A 21261-nucleotide genomic window follows, 5' to 3' on the forward strand; every position below is an offset into this window, starting at 1 on the left:
CGTGTTATTTACACGTACATATTTTGCATCCTCGAATGAACGATACTTGTATAAATGTATCGTAAAATAGAGGATATGTTTCGAAGTAGACTATGAATAATTTTGTAATTATCTAGTGAGTTTAGTGTTTTCCCCTTTGAAAACTCGTCAATGACAAGACGAGACATCTCACTCCGATTAGTTTCCTTGTAAGGAATTTGTGGCCAGTGAGTTCGCAAATGCTTTCGAAGGGCGAGCTGCTGTGGAAAGTGCCATTCATACATATTCTATAGACCTAGATCAAAGAGGGCAGGTTCACTTGTGATTTCGTCAACGGAACTGGTTTCGTCCTTACTGTGTCGCTTTCTAGTCAATCGCTCATTACACATCATACATGTGCGACACTGTTCTACAGAACAGAAAAGTCCCAACATACGGTGTCTGTCTACGGCAGATCAAGGTGACTTTCGAGCATTAACTGCACTAAAAAGCATTGCTATGATGACAACAAAGCTCGGGATAAAGCTGATAAACTTTCTTCTGGAAATATAACATTCTTGCGGTTTTTCATGAGAAGAAAAGAGACTCTATGAGCAATTTCGGCCGGAACTTTCAAAATTTCTGGCTTTCAAAAGATCCAATAAAAACCCAATCAGTCAAAGACGAAAATTATTGTAGTACAGTACGACTGCTATGTATGAGTACGAATCGATACCATTGTTTCAATTCCTTCAGAGAGCTTCAATTACGAAGATTCCATATGCTACATACTAGTGTGTGGAAGCGGAGCAAACAAGAAAAAAACAAACAGAAACAAGTTTTAAAACAGCTAATCAAATTTTCGAGGTTGGAGTAAGGCGACGAAAGCAGTGTAATAATTAACAATGGTATGGGTTTCCATAATTTATTGATTATATCACGCATTTTCTCGTATTTTATACCACATTATTTTATGCCACATTTTCTTCGCTGATTGCGAACAAATACCAGTAACAGCGGAAACAATTGAGGTGCATTATTCCGTAATGAAAACCTATTAAAATTACTGTTCTGTGTGACAAATCAAGAATTTTACTCCTAACACAGAATATGGATCCAAGTAATGGAAGCGATTTCACTTTCGAGAGTGATTAGCGACAAGTTATGTAGTTGAGTTCTCTACAGTGTTTTACTATTCAGAACCAGCCTCATTAATTTCTTATTTAATTCTGAAAAGGATAACATTAAGATTAGTGGCAGAATGTGAACTCATTTATCATTACTTGTAGGTTCCGAAAACAACATGTAATTACAAAGTGTTTGCTTTGTTTGTACTTACAAATACTGTTACAACTTCTAGAAATTTCAATCTCCCATTGGCATGGGGTGATGATGACAATTCAAATATGAATATACTTTACTATTTTATTCGTATATTTTACGTTTTTAAAATATACTCTCGTTCCAGTACGCGATATTGATTATTTACCGAAGATTCTTGACCTTTAGGGGAAATGACGGTGCCCATCGGACAAACATTATTGAACAACGAACTATTAAAGGAAAGGTTTGTGTGCAAAACCTTGCGCAGCAGCTTAGTCATTCTTTTTTTTTTCCTCTTTCAGATCCTTCTTCCCATTTTTTTCAGTTGAAGAGCACTCAGACACTGGTATATTGTCCCTAGTCAAACAAGAACCAAGCGTAGAATATCTGTGAGATTTTGAGCTTTGTTTATTCCTGCATTTTGTTCAAAGCGTATCCTGTCGTGGTAGAATAAGTGGAACAAAGAAAAGCGAGCGACTTCATATCTTCGCTAATTCCTATGGATCGAAAGGGAGGTTTTTTTTTGTTTCTTTTTTATCTCGCTGTGTAGGATTCACAAAGGCGAACGAAAAGGAATAGAAAAATTAGCATCAATCTGTACAAAGACATTATTGATCAGTAATTCACTTCTATTTTTATAAACCTGTTCCTTCAGTAACACGGATATTTCTTGAGGGAATGTGCTGCCCCGAACAGTTTTCAGATGGGTGCCCGCCTACAGACGAGAGATCGAGAGGCGGAGGGCGGGAAACAGCGACGTGCAGTGAAAAGGCGTTGCGAGGAATCTTCCAGTAGTGATACGGTGGGCATGGTGCGACACCTCGTTCCTCTCATTCTTCTTCTTGCTATATTATCTCATTCAAGTTATGCCACAGACATTTCGGTTAGGATCGAAAGACATTTCCCATGCTCGGTTAGCTCAGGTAATTTTTCATATTCACTCTCGTGTTTCTGTTCTTCAACGGCGAGACGCCCGATTTCTATTCATTCTTCCACATCTTTGCTTCCTGTCACATTTTAAATCAACTAAATTCAAGAAAAAAGGATGTCAAATTATTGCACTTCTGCACCTGTATCTCTCGTTCGGATGTGTCCTTGGCAATTTTGATCACCATCCAATTCTGTTTTCCATTTCAAACTGTAGACGAAAGCAGTTCTGTGGCTTTTTAATCAAGTATTTCCACTTAGATGCTGAAAGAAAGTTTGACCATTTCAACCAATTCACAGAACGGATTTAAATATTTGAGTAAGGAACGAATTGTTCGTATGAGGTGATGTACATAGCTTCAAAAAAAGCTTTATCTTTTGAAATTTCCTCCCTGTTGGTATTTCACGCTTGCCAACATGTTACAGTAGAAGAATGCAGCAAAAGTCATCGAGAATGTTTATTTTAAGAAAGAGTCATCATATGACTGGTTGCGCTCACGATAATAGGTCTTGGAATCCTTCTAGATGTGAAGGTCTTGCGAAACGCCTCCGGTTTTCGTTTTTTTTTTCTCCATCCACTGTGTATTTGTTCTAAACGGTGTTCATTTTCCAGCTGATGACAAGCAAATAGTTAACAGTAACTTTACATGTTTCTTGAAAAAAAAAACGAACGAATTAAACTCAATCTGCAAGTGCTAGTTCTGCTTAGCGAGTTCGCATAGTCTGAATATTACAGTAGTATTTTGTAGTATACAATATGAGAGAATCTTAGAAGCAGAATTTCTCTTGGATGATTTATCTCTTTCTATTGATCAATTGATGTTAGTTAAACTAGTGTGTGTGGTGTGTGGTGTGTGGTGTGTGTGTGTGTGTGTGTGTGTGTGTGTGTGTGTGTGTGTGTGTGTGTGTGTGTGTGTGTGTGTGTGTGTGTGTGTGTGTGTGTGTGTGTGTGTGTGTGTGTGTGACCTCGAAACAGGATTCCGCCATTGCAAATCGCTCCATTCTTCGCTCCAATACTTAGATTGGATCATGTTCTTATGTTGTCTGAAAAGTCCTTTGTAGAGAACAATAATATTTCTCTGACTCTAAACATTTTTTTTCCAGGTCCTAAAAAGGAAAATCTTCTCATAAAATTCCCTTCATATAAAACAGCAGGCGTGGAATTTCATGAAGAGACAAATGCTCAGGGACACAAATGTTTCCGAATGAGTGGAGGAAAAGTTGAGGTGCGTTGCGCTAGTATTTCCAGGTCAGTATACGTACTGTACGACAGATCGAATGTCCATAGGCAAAATTGACATTTCTTTTTCACAGAGCTTTTTGTTTCTATTAACAAGCTATGTTGTAAGCAGTTACTGCAGTAGTTGCATATTCTCCATAGGTTTTCCCACCTGGCCTGTCTGGATCGAAAAAATATTACGTTCATCTCGAGACGCGCATTGGTATTCACGGAAAACCCGAGAGATGCGTGAACGCAGATAGCAACGGATGTGGAGGAATAGGATCATGGTTTGCTGTTGCTACTCTTTTTATTTCGATACCCAAAATCTAAAAAAAATCTAAAAAAATTAATTTTGAGAGAGTTTGAGTAATTCGTCTTGTTCAGTGTTCATTGTGACATTTGTCAATCTATGGGAGGCTCACTCAAAAACTTCGTTCAAATCTTTCAAGGAAACAAACCGGCACAATGTTCTAGTCAGGTAAAGAACCGGCATCTGTTGGTTGATAGTTTTCTCCTTAAAACACAAGTGGACAAATGAAAGAGGGACCGACACTACTGTCTACTACGTTCGCCTGAAAGATAGAGATAATAATTTTGTGATGTGATGAAAAGAGACGAGGACAGTGAATCCAGGTTAAATGTTTTTTTTTTTCGCCTGAAAGGCAACGTATCACAAAACTGATGCGCTTGGGAAGTTTGACGAAAAATATAGAGCTCGGGATGCGGATTACGAGTATGAGTGTGGCTCCGCTTAGTTACCCTAATCGTCCCGAAAATCCGCGCCGTAATGGCGTTTGATCCTTACGTTAAAACCCTTGTACACGCTCCGGGCCACCCCGCAGGTTATTCTCTGGTTTTATTTGAAAGGGCCGGTGAGGAGGCTTGATTGATCTTCGGACCGCTCATGGACGTGGCGCATAGGTCAGTGTGAAACGTTGTATCGTACCAGGCTCATACTCGTAATCACCGCGAACTTTATGTTTTCCCAGAAGCTTCCCAACTACGTCCCTTTTCGTTATGCGCTGCCTTTAATTGCCCTTTCTATAGACAGAGTCAAACCGTATTCATTCTTGTGTGGTAGGGCATAACCATAGATCCACGAAAATGCATTATCAGGGTCGTTCCTTGAGAAAGTGCGATATATGGAAGAAATAAGATATCGATTAATCGTAAGTTTTACCACCAGGTGTTTGCTAAGAAGACTAGATGTTATGCGATTAGATATAAGTTTATGTAAATGGTAGCTCTTATGAAACACGCTCGCTGACAAGAAAAGCACTAGAAAATTCCGGGATATAGAACGAGTCAAGAAAAACCTTTCTCCATCCTTCTCTTCGTCCACACGCAAAATTAATATCTTCGACAATCTATTTTACAGGTAATCAATAGACTTTTTTCCCATTTTTTCTTAGAAGTTTTGGACTTGCAACAGGTCAATCCCATATTTTATCTTGGAAAAGTTGGTTTTCTTGCTTTACTGAAGTGAATTGTCTTCTGTGATATAGAATGACTTCTGTGATTGATCACAGTATACAGTCATACAAAATATCCCTCTGTAATAATTTACTATAGATTTGGTTGCACAATTTTTTCCAATAATGGAATATTCGAAAACAGCTTTTCGAATACTCGCATATTCCATGTGAAAAGTCAGTGAAATATATGAGGAAGCATTCAGGTAATGTTCATTCAAGTCAAATTTTAGGATTTGATTATCTCTTTAAAGTTAACAAAATCTTTGTGTAAAGGGGCAGATTAGTTGAGTTTTGGTCATAAATGTAACTAATTAACGTCCAAGTAGTCATTTTACCAAATCTTTTGCGATTCAAAATAAAAGCAGCTGGTATGTCTCCATGTTTCAAATGAAATGAATCTGATTGAGCTTGTGTAAAATTATTTTCTGTGGTTTTTATGTTTCTGAAGTTGAGTTTTCTGAAGTTGAGTTTCCCAAAGGAGATTTTTTTCTCGAAGACTCGTCGAGGTTTTTGGAAGTTTCCTATTGGTATCCAACCCAATCTGATAGTATATTCCCGAACACGATCAAATTTTAAAAAATCACTCGGTGGCAGTTGTACCGCTTAGTGACGAGTGAGTGAATTGTGACGTAGTTGAATTATCAGATGTCATAATCTGTCCAGTATGTCCACTTTTCATCCACGAATTTGATGGCAGAAAACTTTGTGATACGGTAGTTGCAGGTATAGATCTTGATACATGTTTGACGAGGCCCGATACGTGTTTGACGAAGCCCGATGATTCGCGTTAATGGTGGTCGCACTATTGTGATAAACACAAAAGCCAGCGTGTTATCGATTAGCGAATCCTGGGGGCGCAAAGTTAACGAAATCCATGTCATTAAGGATGATCACTAGGACTTTTTAACTTCGTGGCTATACACTGATGCAGAAATGCGACTGCATCCGGCATTCAGTCATATTGTTCTAGCGTTACTGACGGATACCCCGTCCGTCGATCAATCATCAGCTGATAGAGGTGATTTCTCTAAAGTCTTATCTGTGATTTGGAAAAGCTTCCGTTTTTAAAAAAAGCAAGTAAATGTTCTCTATTTATTAACTTCACCTAGTCAGTAAATTTTCAGTGATGTCATGAAAATTTGTAGTAGTTCTCTTTATGTAAGTATTTTTGAAGCGGAAAAAATCTCCACGTTATTATTTAGTTATCATTTCGTAAATGTGAGAAGAGATTTTCTTAGCTCTTTTTCGTGCGTCATGTTTTTTCTGTTATTCAAGTTATTCGTACGCTTGTTTGTCATTTGGGTGATTTCATTTAAATCAAGTAAGGGATACAGTCGGTGGAGCGAGTTGTTAAGACAGTACGTCAAATGCGGACTACCCATTTTGAAAATCGGACATCCTTCTCCCGAATTCCTGAATTGAATAGTCCTGAATCCTAGTAGAAAATCCCTCACTTAAACTCCCAACTGTGAAGCCGATGTGGGAGAAAATCTGGAGACTATGAATGGAATACTAGGGAAGTGAGTAAAAAGGGAACAGCTCTACTTCCTACTTATGCATATTTATGACTATCCTTACAAAGTAATTTAGTACTAAACGGGCTTTTAACTTTAAAAATGGAAAAAAGTCTAATTGGAAATCCTTATACAAGTAACATAAAATAATACCATGTAATTAATAACATTTACAGCTTTTCTAAAATAACAAGTTGGGACCTATAGCGGATAGTTTTATGGTTGCCCTCTAGTGCGCACTGATAATTATTTATAACGTGTTCCACAAATTGATTTATTGTTTTGTTTGTCATCAATTTTAACCAAAATACTGCTATTGGAGATAAAAGGATAAAGTGTCTGGCGTTAATCAAACCGCTTGGGATGCGCCCGCACGTTCACTTCAATTCAGAATCGTTTGAGGTTTACGAACGTGTAACTGGCCTGCACAATGACTTGCAGTGGCTAGCCGATGTATCTAGTCAGTGTCTTTATCCTCCCAGACAAGAATGGTGCCAGTTTCTAGACCCAGGGGATGAAAGGCTTGGTGAGCACTAGGGCGGATTCGAACCTCCGTTCGATCGTGCAGGCAGCGGAACCTCTAACAGCTACACTACACTCGCCCCACTATTTGAGATATTCATGGAATAAACAAAGTTGTAACTGCTCATTCATTCACAACTTTTATAATATCTTCAACGGCCAATAAAAAAGTGTTTAATTCACTTTGTATTTCCTCTTATTTTTCGCTTCAACGATGAACTTTGCCTAAAACCGGTCATTGAAAAGAAACAGCAGCCATCTCACATCATACATTGCCCTTCACCAACTAATAACTGTTTTTCTAAAACGAACACATTGTGAACTAAAGACATTCATCGCTAATAAAGACCTATGGATATTTGTCGAACTCAGTCGAGTGGGAAACTTTCAACCTCTGACAGCGTCTATACTAACCCAACTGCTATGGATTCCACTGAAAACAAATTTTATACACGTCGATAACTGAGCAAATGTCACGTCACAGCTATGTCACTTATCATAAGGTATAACATTTACAGTAGGAATCCATTCTGGAGCATACTGATACGCACATCGAGGAAGAAACTTTACTTAATTGCCGTTTCCTGGGCTCATCTCGTATTTTTCTGCTTCTCTCTATTGTGTCTGCTTCCAAATCTAATGACAATTAGGGGAGCGAGGAAGTAAATATCTGCAATTTAATAAAAGGCTCAACATAATCTACTTTAATCGTTGTCTTCTATTTATTACCAAATTCGTTACCATTGTTTCCGAACTGATGTTTTCCTATTTGAATAGGAGGGAACCATTTGAAGATGTGAGGAACTTTATACTTTAGAAAAAGCGGCATGTGAATCAAGGCTTAAATGGCATATTTAAGCCCCGGAATATATGTGCTCTAAGTACTGCTGCGAATTTCATTTTTTAAGACCGTCTATTCAGAGAATGTTTCCCGAAACTTCAAACAAAAAAGAATCATTTTTAAGCATATGGCGGTATGGTGAACATCAGAAAATCAGTTCTCCTTTCTCCTAAATTACAAAAATCGGTGAATTACTGCTGGCAGCATGGGGCTTGGAATTTAGTAAATCTATTCACCTGAAAAAAAAAATTGCGAGTCGCAAAGGTGGGTTGGCGCTAACCACTACAAGCACGGATGAATATTGTTTGATCTGATTTCGGCCAAAGGACATGTGGAAATGATCTGTTACGAAAAATTGGGACAAACGTAAATTAACCAGTTTTGAAGCGTTAGTTGCTACCATTCTCGGTTTTTCTTTGTCACCGGAACTAATCCTACCGAAGAAAAATTGTGCTATGTTTAATTATCGGATCAAACAAGGAGTCAATCTATTTCATATTTAACTCATGTGCCAAAAACATTCTGAATCATCAATCGTATTTTCTTTTCCCTACCTGACATCTGTGAATTCCAGATTCGAAAGTGTGCGCAGTAAGAGAGGATAAGGTGCATCTGGTATTATGGATAGGACTGAGGATAATCACACTATATCCAATGTTTTATTGCTTCTCTTCATCTCAGCTGGATTTAGGGTCTACCAGCCGGCAACTACAATGACCTATCTTTGAAAGTCTGCCTTCCTACCAAAAACGAACTTCTTCCGTTTCTGGATCAGGTTACAGATTTCTCATATTCATCTTATTGGGAAAATATCAGCCATTAACAGCTAATTTAGAATGCCAGTCGCGCCGAGCAGCTCTGGGATCTCTTCGTCAGCTCGCGCGCAAGATCCGGAGTGAGTAGAAGTACTTGAACATAGGAATTTTATTCTATTCCGAAACTGATATCGTTGAGATATTTTTTGTTTACGTTAACAATTTCAGGAGATTCCCCTTGTTATTGCTGCACGCATTTTTAATCGTCCAATCAATCAGCTGAGCCCGAAGGAAATGAATGATTTGTTACACGACTCCAAGGATGGAATGATAGGATGTCACTGGATTTATGCTACAGTTTCTCAGCAGAGTTAATAGGATCATTATAAGGTGTCCTCCTCTATAACAACTTTTTCTTGCCTATCTCGTTCTATTTGATCGTCTCTTTTTCGATTCGGGTATATCACAACCCTTCCTTCGTCTTCAACTTGTTGAAAACCCTGTGTTGTACATTTTGAGACCAGTTGCCTATTCAAAGATATACCAACTGTTTAGTCCTACCACATTAAAATATTCAAATAAATCCAAGATTGTTATCACTTTGTGTCATGTTGGAATGTGTCGAAAATTTCTTCCACATCATTCTAACACGGCACCAGCTTGAGTAACCTCTCCGTAAGAATAACGACAAATGCAAGAAAGCTACGAAAGTGAATGTATTGCAGAGAAAAAACTTTTTCAACTGAAGAGTCGTCAGATTTTGCAAATCTTATTGTTTGTGGAATAAAATTTCTGTCCAGAATTTTTCTTAGAGGGAACAAGGCACACGGAACAATTCATAGATGTTATGAATTATATTTTTCTAGTCAGGGATAGACCTTAAGAAAAATTAGTCAGGACAAAACACTAAGAATTTTTATGTAGTAGTTCGAATGTTCTTTTGACTTGAAACCTCGGCATATTCTGTTTGTGTTTTGCTATAGTGTGCCTGCGAGGTTTTTAGATGGAATCGAAACACTGACCCAAGGTGGTGTGGCACTTGACGGGATAAACGTAGCATTGTTCCAGTCATCCTCTATTTAGGCCTCTGAAGACGGCGAAAAAGCCGAAACGTCAGGCAAATAAAGGTTCCATCTAAAAACATCGCAGACACACTATAGCAAAACACTAAGAATTTTATTGTTTTCTTGAAGAGCAGCTGGAAAAGTCCAAATGTGCCAGCGCGATATCATCATTCAATGTTGTGTTCAAGCAAGCTTATTGGGAGAAGCAATCAGTTACATAGAATTTTACTTGAAACTGGCCTGGCTGTAAGCTTATATTTGCGAGGTCTTAAGTCTCCTCTTCCAACAGTTCTACGAATTCCTCACGAAAATTTTGTCCGATAGACAGTAGACAGTAGCAGATAGACAGTACCTTTCCAAGGTCGCCGTTCCCTGCCGATCATTTTCATAGGTCGCTGAGCCCGCAAGGGTCTTGTCCTACCACAGTTGGTAAAATGTATTCCGTGTTCTGTTCGTTCGTTTCGTTCTTGACTTTGCCTCTTTTAGCGGATTGAGGAAAGTTCGTCGCTAGTGAAAATTGAACTCCAAAGTATAATTCACTTAAAATAGAAAGCAGTACATACATCACTTTCATGATGGCGTGTTCACTACAATGACCTCAATACCTTTCTCCTCGCAAAGAGTTCAATTTTTCGGGGCGTATTTCAAAATGAAAAGATGGCTACGCTGGAAAGGGGTTTACCGACTCCGATGTGTTATTTCTTTTTATTACTTAATCGATGCTTTTGCGTGAACCCCAATCCACTGACAAATGCGCCCGTTACCAATTTTTGCGAGATTTGGATCGGAGCGTTCTTATCCATCAATTGCATACGACGTATGCTGCGTATTGCATTTTTCCGAATGGTAGTGTTTTGTACTGTCAGTATATTTTTTGACTTTTATTCACTTCTTTCTTGTGCTTTGTAATTTCAGTGTGAAAATGAACATAAAAATAAAAATAAACTTTCCTACACTGGTTATGGTATCTCGATTCCAATAAATTCAACACAACGTTCAATGTAACCAACATGGAAGACATGACCTTTGGCTCCGAATATTTTCCTGGTGTTGGATGTCCTAAGAAGGTGATATAGTGAGTCACATTTTCATAAGATTTGGAGCTGAATCTACAGCATGATTTGTCTGCCCAGTATGTTGTTTTAGATGTGTTCGATTTGCTGGTGTTCGTTAGCATAAACTTCTGCATATGCTTACGAATGATGAGTGCAGGCAGAAAGATGTAGCATTATCTTAAGTCAAACTCAAAAATAACCAGCTGGAGATAGAACTGTCAATTGCTCTTAGTGCACCATGGCAGGAATCACAGTACTCAAATTGAATACAAAAGGAAGAGCGTATGGAGGTGGTTGTGGTCCAAGACTATTTTTCTGCACAAGTAACAACTATCGAACTGAAAGGTGGCCTCAACGACTATTCAACAAAATGGATCACGATTGAAAAGACAAGAGAAATATTTTAATGCGGGAAATCCAATCCACAGAAAAAAAAAACATTCTTTTGTGGAGTAGATGAAGCATGCTCAGTAGAAAAAAAAACTCTTAATCGACCAACACTGTATAAACCTGGTAACCAAATGTCTTTTGTGGCAGACAAGGCTTACAAGGTGGAACACAAGATGTACTGGCACAATAAGGTACTGTTGCATTAACTGTTTATCAGAGCACTCAATGTTTCACTTCGTCCGTGATATTTATTATATATATAACATATAATAGTAATCTTTTGATAATAAGAAATCTTTTGATAATAAGAAATAATATATACATATATTATTGATTTCTTGTTGACCTGTCAAAGGAATCGACTTAAAATCGCGAAGAAACAACGCGCGACCAGCAAGCTGGCTTTCGTCCTGGCCGATCTACGATTGACCAGGTGTTCATAGTTAAGAGAGTGATCGAAATCTGGCAGCGGTATTCGAAGCCAATAAAATTAGCTTTTCTGGACCTTGAAGCCGCTTTCGACTCTTCTCATCGAGGCCGTCTTCTCAACGCGCTCCGCGCCGAGGGAGTACCAAGAAAGTTCGTTCGCTTGGTTGATGACATGAATCAACGAACAACTGCTGCAGTTCGAACACCAGCCGGATGTACAACACCGTTTGAAGTGGTAACTGGAGTAAGACAAGGAGCAGTGACAGGACCATTTCTGTTTAACTTCGCTATCGACTACATAATGTGAAGAACAGTCGATCAGTGTCCTGCCGACATCGTCTTAGAGATCAGGGTGCCTCTTGACTGATCTCGAGTACGCCGACGATGTTGTTATATTCACGAAAAGCACTACGAAACATCAACATGTTGTCAACCTTGTATCGAAGTTGGCTGCAGCCTATGGATTACGCCTTGGCCCTGATAAATGCAAGCAAATGTGCACTCTGTGTGTCTCTTCGAGACTTCGAACAGAAGTCAGTGTGGACGAACAACGAACTGAAGTCATCGACGAGTTCGGTTACCTGGGCTGTATGTTTAAGAAGAACGGCAGCTACGAGGAATATATTCAGCAAAGATGCGCTAAGGCCATCTGTGTCTTTAACTCCTTGACAAAATTTCTGTGGTCGACCTCCATCACCAACGAAGTAAAGCTGCGAATCTACCCACCGGCAATTCGTCCCATCATGATGTACCGATCGGAGACTTGGGCTGCACCTTCCACGGCGATGGAGAGGCTTGACTGCACAGATAGGAAGCTGCTTAAACGGCTGATTGGCTACTTTTGGCTTAGTGTATGCCACAATGAAGATCTTAACGCAGAAATTGATGTGGTATGGCTGTGAATGACAAGTGGAAGATATCAACATCTTGCTTCGCTCTCAAAACTTACTTAGATACTTAGATGGCCCGTCTTCACTGAACGTGCGGGCCCCAGCATCTGTTCCACTCGTTTCCCTCGCCACTGTCATCCAAGATGTTCTCAAGCTTCGTGAGTGACGTTGACGAGGTCCTTGAGCCGTATCCAGCTGATCTCTCAGCTGGTCCATCCATGTAGTGAACACGTCACCCCATCTCGTTGGCGGTCTCCCTCGAGGGCGTTTTGCATCTCTTGGGATCCACTTTAGCGTTCTTTAAGTCCATCCATCGTCGATTCTTCTCATGATGTGACCAGCCCATCTATGTTTTGCTTTCGATACATATTCCGCTGGGTCGCAAAGACAGGACATATCTCTTAAGTCGGAGCTGCGAAGACCGGCTAGGTGTTGTCTGCGCCGGTCAAACTTTAAAAGGCATCTCTCAAGGGCTCTGTTGGTAGTAAGTAGCTTCCTAGACGTGGTAGCGGTGTCCGCCCACGTCTCCGCTGCGTAACAGAGCGCTGGAAGAAATGTCGAGTCGAACAGACAGGCACGAAAATCTTGGTCCGTCAGTTGGTCCGTAGCTTCCCTGACGGCTGCGAATGCTGCCCGCGCTGCTCTCATCCCCCTATTCAGCACTTCCTTCAAGTCGTTTCCCATATTTATAGAACGTCCGAGGTATACGTATGACGAAGTTTCCACGATTTGAGAGCCTTCGGTTTGTACTCTTCCGTCCTCACAGTAGGCGTTCTTCATGAACTGTGTTTTCTTTCTGTTTATTCGTAGTCCTATTCTCTTCCCTGCTTCGTTCAATTCGTTGAGCATCGTTTCTGCTTCATTGATAGTGCTCGAAAAGAGAACAATGTCGTCCGCGAAACGAAGGTTCGAGAGAAATCTTCCATCAACACGTATGCCCCTTTTTTCCCAGGAAAGTGACTTCATTATTCATTGCAATGCAGCCGTGAACAGCTTCGGCGATATAGTATCGCCTTGTCGTACCCCCTTACCAACGGGTATGGTGAGGGGAGGTGGAAAAGTTGTATCTCAGTGGTGCATCGATCGTAGCAATTGGCTAATGTCCTCACCTACGACGCACCCACACCCTGATCAACCAGCGCTGACAGTATTGCATTCGTTTCTATGCTGTCAAAGGCTTTCTCATAGTCGACGAAGGTTAGGACAAGGGGCAGGCGGTATTCCCGGCAAACCTCTATGACCCTCAACACGGTCTGGATGTGGTCCAAGCAGCTGAACCCCCGACGGAATCCAGCTTGATCTTGAGACTGGGCTTCATCCAACGTCCTATATATGCGCGTGATTTTGGTGAATACTTTGTATAACACGCTCAACAAGCATATCGGACGGTAGTTCTCTCCGTCAGTCCTCTCCGTCACCTTTCTTATGGATAAGACCGGTTCGCGAGGTCTTCCACTGGTCTGGGATCTTTTCTTTCTGAAGGTCGGATGTCATGTGCTAAGACTACATGAGGTGGATGGTCACCAGTCCGAAGAAAGTCTGCTGATATAAAAGCAAGTCCGGGGGAAGTGCCAGGTTCCATGCTGCTGATAGCGACCCGTACTTCCGAAGGGAGAATCCGCGGTGGAGCTTCACCAGCGGGAATGATCGAGCTTAACACAGGAGTTGATGAACGGAAAAGGTTCGAGTAGAACCTCTCCGTAATGATTTCTGACAGCAAGCTGTCCTTAGAAAAATCAATAATCAAAGACAGGACCCAAAACTGCGCGCGCCGTCGGCGCCTCTCCAAAGGCCCGTTATCACGCTCCTCGAGTATCAGTTAGTGGGACGAGACGTGATGCGACGGCAGGAAAATGGCATCAGTTGCACTCGAGCAACGGAGGGGATGGGCTGGGTAGCGGTAGCTAAGAGGACGTGCCTTTTTAGGTTAAGGTAGGTAGGTACTCAATAGGTTAAGTTCCCTTTGCGTAAGGTTCGAGAGCCTAGGAGTAAATCATCGTTGTGTACTTAGAATGTGTTGTATGCATGATTATAATTGTTGCTCTGGTAGTAATTTTAATAGGTTTTTGAGGTTTTGAATATTATGTTGTTTCATATTATGTATTTTCGTTATCGCGAGATTCCGTTGTTCTTTATGTTGTTGTGTTGTTATTGGAAATATAAAGGTTTAATCATCCAAGTTTGAGGTGTTGTGGAACGTCCGTTTGGACCGAATTATCGCGTGGCAAGAAATCAGAGCGAGCAAACTGTGACGTATCCACAATTTGGCGCATCGGACGACGATCGAGTAGCAGAATTGGTTCAAGCGGCTAAACATCGGGAAGTACAAGTGGCATTTAAGCATCGGATACAAGGATTCAGTGGTTCAGGAACAACGAAGAGACAGGTCGGACTCGAAACGATTTCAACGGTTCAGTATTCCCATTTCGTTAGCTTTCCTTTGGTGCGAGATTTCGATTCGCCCGGGATTATTGTTGATTTGCATACATTTTATTACACGTTTGCGATTGCTCGTTAGCACGTATTTCTGTTTCGTTCATCCATTCATTCAATTATCATTATGATAAGTATGTCGAAGCAGTGTTTGTCCCAGAAACGCCTTCTGGCAAGATATTGTAGTACTCTTGAGGCAACAATAGCGTGTTTCAAGAACGAGGAAGTCACGGTGTAAGATGAAGGAAACGGCTCACACGTAAGAAAATGATTACCGGAAACGGACGCAAGAAGCAATAGGACAAAAAGAGGAATACACCGCTAGGATAAACCAAGCATTGCAACGATATGCGAGCGTGTACGACCAACTGAAGACGCCAACCAAAAGCGAGACGGATGACTATGAAGAGTGTTCAGCGAAGGCCGAAGAAGCCCTCAACACGGATGTGGAGTATACGGCTCTATTGCAAGGTCGACTGCGAACCTTTATGTCACATACAGAAGGAAGTCAAGCGCGCTCGAGCGCCATGGAGGCGAAGCGCGAGTCAGATGACTCTCCCATTAGGACTAGAAGGATCGACCTACCCACAATTCCCATCCCGAGTTTCAGTGGAAACGTATGGGATTGGTACAATTTCTGGACCCTATTTCAAGTCAACGTCCACTCGCAACCACTACAACCAATCTTCAAGTTCAATTACCTCTTAAGCGCGTTGAAAGGAGAAGGCTTACAACGCAGTCAAACAGTTCAAGATCTCGGGCGAGAACTGTCAGAACGCAATTGACTTTCTCCACGCGAAGTATTTAGACAGAGATTAGCTAGTACACTGGTTGATAGTAAGATTGGAAACCACTACATTACGGTCACCGTCAACTAAGGATCAGCGCGTCCTCCTGGAAGAACTGCAGGTCATTGTATCTCAACTGAGAGATAAAGGAGAACACGTGAACAGCCAATGGATGGTGAGGCAAGTATTGGCCAGGTTTCCCGAGAGCATTTCGAGGGATGTGTCAAAAAGAAGTACTTTACGAAGGAATCCTTTTTAATGAAGCAGCTTTTTAGTTCATTGGATCAATTCATTTCGGAGAAAGAAAAGATGGCCCTTTTCACGTCAAAGAGCACCACACCACTTCAAACATATTCGGGGAAGCCGAATAAAGAACGATTAGCATCTATGTACTGTTGCGAGGACCACAAAGCGGCATCATGTACAAAGTATAGTACGCCCCAGGAATGAGCTAACTATCTACAGGAACAAAAGTTGTGCTTCATTTTTGCGTCCCCACAACACAATACTACGGAGTGTACGAAGCTCGTGTGCGAGTGTAAAGGAGGACACTCTACATCGTGCTGTTTCAAGGCGACAGCATCAACGCCACGACAAGAGAAACCAGTCTCCGTCGTGCGCGGAAAGGAAAAAGCGAGGGTTAATCACAAACCGAGCTCAACGTCAACAACGACTCATCAGTTAAACAACCAGCAACCAGAACAAAGCGCTGCGCATATCGCACAGCTAGAAGACGCAGTAGCTGAACTCCATTCGAGGTACCTCGGGTATTCGGGAGACGTACCTACCGATAGGAGAACTCACCATTTTGGATCCATCATCACATGAATTGAGGAAAGTAGCGGCACTACTAGATTCGGGTGCCGAGTGTTTCTTTATTGATCAGAAGCTGGCAGACGAACTATGTCTACCAGCCTTGAGTACAACAACTTTGCGCGTACGAACTTTCGGATCAGAGCGTATACAGGTATGCACGAGTCGTAAGGTACCGTTGGAGATATGGGACGAAGAAGGAGAGCCATGTTCGTTAGAATTTCTCACCCACAGTACGCTCACTAGCACTTTGCGAACTCCTCCAATGCTAGATGAAGATGTCGCGTTTATCAATGAACGCAATCTGAACGTCAATCTTATGCAAGCGCGTACAGCTACTAAGTCGTTGATTTTATTGGGAAGCGACCAACTATGGCAACTCATAAGAGAAAATCAAGTTCACGTACGTCTTCCATCAGGCTTATACTTGTTACCGACCCGTCTGGGACACTTGTTAACAGGACAAGTCCAAGCGACACGGCAGGTTACTCAAGTGCTGAAAAACGGTATGCTCTAAGATGGAGGGAAGTACTGGTCACGGGAAACCAGGGTGAACACGTTTTTCATAGGGAGTCATGTAGGCTACCAAAACGGAAAAGGACTAGGATGGCGATCTGTACTTATAACGCACGTACGCTTGCATCGGAAGCGGCCATCGAAGATCTGATGATGCAAGCCAAGAAGATCAAGTACAGCGTCATCGGACTGACCGAGGTGAGACGACGTCACCCTCTCAACGCCGTATATGAAACTGGAGAAGAACTGTTCTTAGGAACATGCGACCGTAGAGGTGTTGGTGGAGTTGGCGTCCTCGTCAACACGAGTATGGCAAAGAACATCAACTCTTTTGAACAACTTACGACCCGAATCGGACGTCTGCGGATGAGAAGATGTGGCCCAACACCAGCTTTGACTATCTTCGTCGCTTACGTTCCAACATCAAGCTACGAAGAAGAAGAAGTCGAAGCTTTCTATATGGACCTGGAGAAGTTCTACCGAGAAGACCATGTCTTCTACAAGGTCATAATTGGCGATTTCAACGCCAAGGTTGGCCCAAGAAGAACGCCGGAGGAACTTCACATCGGGACCCGCGGCCTTCAATGGAATGACCAGGGGGAGAGGCTCTCCGAGTTCATCATGACGACTAAGACCATCCATAGGAACTCGCAATTCCAGAAGCCCTCCTCTCTACGCTGGACGTGGGAGTCACCTGGTGGAGGGTACCGTAATGAAATAGACCACATCATCGTCAATAAAAGGTTCTGCCTGACGGACGTCGGTGTTGTACCAAAGTTCTATACGGAATCGGACCATCGCCTCCTCCGAGGAAGATTTTCCTTCACAAGTAGAGCAGAGAAAGCCGCCAAGTTCAGAGAGAGAAATCCCAGGACTACCATCAACTGGGATCTCTTCGCTACGCTAGCCGGCTTTTGGGAAGATTCCGCAATGGACAACATCGACGAGGAATATGACCGGCCTGTTGAACACCTTCACGACCGCGCGAAGAAGGCTGAGAGTTTTAAAACCACCAAGAGGTGCCTGTCTCATGAAACTCTTGAGCTGATACGCCAGCTTGGAGCAGCACGAGCCGCAGGGAACCAAGAACTCACGTCCGAGCTCGCAAAGCTTTGCAGAGAGGCGATAAAGGAAGACCTTAAAGAGAGAAGAGCAGAAGTGCTGGCTGAAGCTGCAGAGGCGGGGAAAAGCATCCGCTATGCCCGCCGAGACTTCGCCAGTCGTAAGACGAGGATGACTGCTCTCCGGAACCCAAAGGGAACAGCCATTACATCGAGAAGGGAGATGGAGAAAATCATCTACGACTTCTACCCTGATCTCTTCGACAGCCATGTCCACTAACCTCCTCACCATCTGAGGGAAAATGGACAAGTCATTCCAGAGGTTCTCCTGTCCGAAATACGACATACTATCATGTCAGTATGAAATCGTACGGTACCGGTCCCGACACGATAAGACCAGAACACCTGAAGAGCCTTCCGCCAGTACTCATCAACACCCTGGCGAGGCTCTTTACACGTTATCTGTCGGAATGCAAGGTTCCTAAACAGTGGAAGACCAGCAAGACCGTGTTGTTGTATAAAAAGGGAGATCCACATGACATCGGCAACTATCGTCCAATCTGCCTGCTGTCCGTCATCTACAAGCTCTTTACAAGAGTAATCCTTAATAGGATTGAAAAGGTCTTGGATGAAGGGCAGCCATGCGAGCAAGCAGGGTTTCGAAAAGGATTCAGCACGATTGACCACATTCACACTGTTTCGAAACTCATCGAGGTATCACGAGAGTACAAGATGCCGCTCTGTCTCACCTTCATCGACTTGAAAAAGGCCTTCGACTCAGTTGAGATGGAGGCGGTCGTGGAAGCCTTGGACAACCAAGGCGTCTCTACTCAGCACATAAAGGTACTTCGAGAGTTGTACAGTAACTTTACGACCGGAATTTCGCCATTCTACAAGAACATCATCATTGACGTAAGAGGGGGGTCCGACAGGGTGATACAATTTCACCCAAAATATTCACAGCCACCCTCAAGAACGCAATTCGAAAGTTGGAATGGAACGACATGGGAGTGAAGGTTGATGGTCGGCAGCTACACCATTTGCGCTTTGCTGATAACATCGTACTGATAACACCTAGCATCAGCCAAGCGGAACGAATGCTGACCGAATTCGACGAAACATGTGGATGCATCGGTCTTCAGCTGAATCTACAAAAGACGATGTTCATGCGGAACGGATGGGTCTCGGATGCCCCATTCACGCTCAACGGAACGAACATAATGCACCAGCTACGTTTATCTGGGTCGAGAACTAAACATGATGAACGACCTGACCCCCGAGCTGGGCAGGAGGAAACGAGCGGCTTGGGGAGCGTACAAGAGCATCGAGGATGTGGTGAGGAAGACCAGGAACACCCGGCTCCGTGCTCATCTCTTCAACACCACCGTACTTCCTGCTTTGACTTATGCTTCGGAAATCTGGGCATTTCGCAAGCAGGAAGAAAACGCGGTGAGCGTCATTGAACGCGCAATTGAGAGAGTGATGCTAGGAGTATCCCGTTTCACGCAAGTGAGGGACGGGATTCGAAGTTCTCTCCTACGTCAGCGATCAAAGATTAGAGACTCTGCTGCGTTTGCCAAGGAAAGTAAAATAAGGTGGGCGGGACACGTGATGCGCTTTAATGACAACCGCTGGACCAGAGTCGTGAGCGACTGGGTTCCCCGCAATATTAAGCGCACTACAGCAAGACCGCCGATCCGATGGTCAGATTTCTTCACGAAGTCCTTCAAAGAAAAATATGATGCTCTTCGTGTCTCATGCGAAAGGAGGAACCACTGGGCTACTCTGGCACGCGATCGGGACAAATGGAAGAATTACTGGCGCCAGCTCGACCAGTTCGAAGATCAACGGGAGTCAAGGTGATCAAGGTCAAGGAGAAACATGAACGATTTTCATTCATAAAAACATCGCTGCATTCATGATGTATTCTCAAATGAATAACTTTGCTTTGTTTCATTTACGGTGTCGAGAGCAGTAACATCGTCCCGTCAATCAAACAAATGCTGAGTTTTATAAGTCTGTTCTATACTCGTTTCACAAATGCGTAAGTGCAATTGGTCGAGCCTTAAATCGTTCTTACCTAACATTATCCATTTTGTATTTGTTTGTAGTATTTGTATTGTATTTGGTACTACATATTTTTGTAGTAATTACTATAGTAATAGTATTCATTTGTATACTTAATTCTTTTTCAAATGTTTAAAGACAGCTTCCACATCAACACTCAACGTTGGCGCATCATAAGTGACTGATCAACGCCAAACACTTCATATGTTTAACCTTTAACATAATGACATTGAGTCCAATGATTGGATGAGTACGCAATATTAAGCACTAAGCGTGGAAGTTCGACTTTCCTTGAGTCTTGGCAAAGAGATTGCAACTTGTAGAAGCAGGAGTCAAGATTAATAACAAACCTTATTACGGCTAACCTTTCGACTAACCTCACCACAACGGCTAACCTCATCCAGAACAAGTCATCATTCCATAAGATGGAACATGCATAATCCGAACCAAAAGAGCCCAAATCCCTGTGTTTACCTAAGTGGCCGCGTTGCCGTGATATTAGCGCACCTCCATGTGATAAGATCGCTCTGCTAATACTTATTAGGACGCGACCCGCATATGACTCCGTAGATCAAAACCCGCAGAGATCTTTATACAGAGCCAGCTCGTTGGTCACGGCCGTGCATTCCTTCTTTCTATACTTTTTTGGACTTTTAGCATTTATCCAAAACGCCTCCAAAGTTCTGCAAGCCACAATTTCGGGTTCGTACGATAGGATCGTGGGAGCTTTGCACAAAAGAGCATTTTTATGACATTTTCTGCGATGAGCTCTGAGAGGGCTTGGTGCATTTGAATGTTTTTTCCCACCTAGGGGTCGCGTATACGAGTCTGATTGCTACCTGCACGTGGTGGCCCTGCTTTAACCAAACGCGAGGCGCACATTGGGAACGTACGAGCTATATAACCTGCACTGTTATATGGCGAAAGCTTCCCATACATTGCAAAAAGGTGCTGTCGTCCAGCACACCGCCAAAGCCCATAACCTGAAAGGTCAACTGCTTGAAGGGAGCATGGAATCTTTGACAACAACCATTCGTTTCGTCACGCTGAACTCCCAAACGCTATCGAGTGAACTCCAACAAGCCGCTTTATCCAGACTAAGACGACCAAGGAAAGTAAAATAGGGTGGGGCGGACACCTGATGCGCTTTAACGACAACCGTTGGACCAGAGCCGTGAGCGACTGGGTTCCCCGCGATATTAAACGCACTACAGGAAG

General features: G+C 42.5%; 7 protein-coding genes across 10 annotated transcripts; 6 read left to right on the forward strand and 1 right to left on the reverse strand.

Annotated features, from left to right (window-relative positions):
- Positions 1–1984: 1984 nt before the first annotated feature.
- RB195_025252 (uncharacterized protein) lies at positions 1985–8912 on the forward strand (the record flags this gene model as incomplete). The annotated part of the gene is made up of 7 exons (XM_013443626.2): positions 1985–2204; positions 3313–3434; positions 3590–3717; positions 3815–3908; positions 8474–8557; positions 8618–8677; positions 8766–8912. The coding sequence occupies 7 exons, from the start codon at positions 1985–1987 to the stop codon at positions 8910–8912; spliced, it is 855 nt and encodes a 284-aa protein (XP_013299080.1).
- Positions 8913–11177: 2265 nt separating this feature from the next.
- Positions 11178–12377, forward strand: RB195_025253 (uncharacterized protein; the record flags this gene model as incomplete). 2 transcript variants are annotated; one of them, XM_064213314.1, is made up of 3 exons in its annotated part: positions 11178–11237; positions 11480–11710; positions 11820–12377. In XM_064213314.1, the coding sequence occupies 3 exons, from the start codon at positions 11178–11180 to the stop codon at positions 12375–12377; spliced, it is 849 nt and encodes a 282-aa protein (XP_064069195.1). The 2 variants fall into 2 exon arrangements, with proteins under 2 accessions (XP_064069195.1, XP_064069196.1); XM_064213315.1 differs by having other exon boundaries at positions 11495–11710.
- A 288-nt stretch (positions 12378–12665) lies between these two features.
- Positions 12666–13214, reverse strand: RB195_025254 (uncharacterized protein; the record flags this gene model as incomplete). Its single annotated transcript, XM_064213316.1, has 1 exon — positions 12666–13214. One exon carries the CDS (start codon positions 13212–13214, stop codon positions 12666–12668), a length of 549 nt encoding a protein of 182 aa, XP_064069197.1.
- Positions 13215–13790: 576 nt separating this feature from the next.
- On the forward strand, positions 13791–16916 carry RB195_025255 (uncharacterized protein; the record flags this gene model as incomplete). 2 transcript variants are annotated; one of them, XM_064213318.1, is made up of 4 exons in its annotated part: positions 13791–13902; positions 14552–14751; positions 16160–16353; positions 16421–16916. In XM_064213318.1, the coding sequence occupies 4 exons, from the start codon at positions 13791–13793 to the stop codon at positions 16914–16916; spliced, it is 1002 nt and encodes a 333-aa protein (XP_064069198.1). The 2 variants fall into 2 exon arrangements, with proteins under 2 accessions (XP_064069198.1, XP_064069199.1); XM_064213317.1 differs by having other exon boundaries at positions 16160–16344.
- Positions 16917–17005: 89 nt separating this feature from the next.
- On the forward strand, positions 17006–18256 carry RB195_025256 (uncharacterized protein; the record flags this gene model as incomplete). The annotated part of the gene is made up of 1 exon (XM_064213319.1): positions 17006–18256. The coding sequence occupies one exon, from the start codon at positions 17006–17008 to the stop codon at positions 18254–18256; it is 1251 nt and encodes a 416-aa protein (XP_064069200.1).
- An 80-nt stretch (positions 18257–18336) lies between these two features.
- Positions 18337–19439, forward strand: RB195_025257 (uncharacterized protein; the record flags this gene model as incomplete). Of its 2 annotated transcripts, XM_064213320.1 has the most annotated exons (2): positions 18337–18888; positions 18951–19439. In XM_064213320.1, the coding sequence occupies 2 exons, from the start codon at positions 18337–18339 to the stop codon at positions 19437–19439; spliced, it is 1041 nt and encodes a 346-aa protein (XP_064069201.1). The 2 variants fall into 2 exon arrangements, with proteins under 2 accessions (XP_064069201.1, XP_064069202.1); XM_064213321.1 differs by having other exon boundaries at positions 18337–18990.
- RB195_025258 (uncharacterized protein) lies at positions 19234–19839 on the forward strand (the record flags this gene model as incomplete). The annotated part of the gene is made up of 1 exon (XM_064213322.1): positions 19234–19839. The coding sequence occupies one exon, from the start codon at positions 19234–19236 to the stop codon at positions 19837–19839; it is 606 nt and encodes a 201-aa protein (XP_064069203.1).
- Between the last annotated feature and the right edge of the window lie 1422 nt (positions 19840–21261).

Source organism: Necator americanus, chromosome X, assembly GCF_031761385.1.
Source record: "Necator americanus strain Aroian chromosome X, whole genome shotgun sequence".
NCBI classification, from domain to species: domain Eukaryota; kingdom Metazoa; phylum Nematoda; class Chromadorea; order Rhabditida; family Ancylostomatidae; genus Necator; species Necator americanus.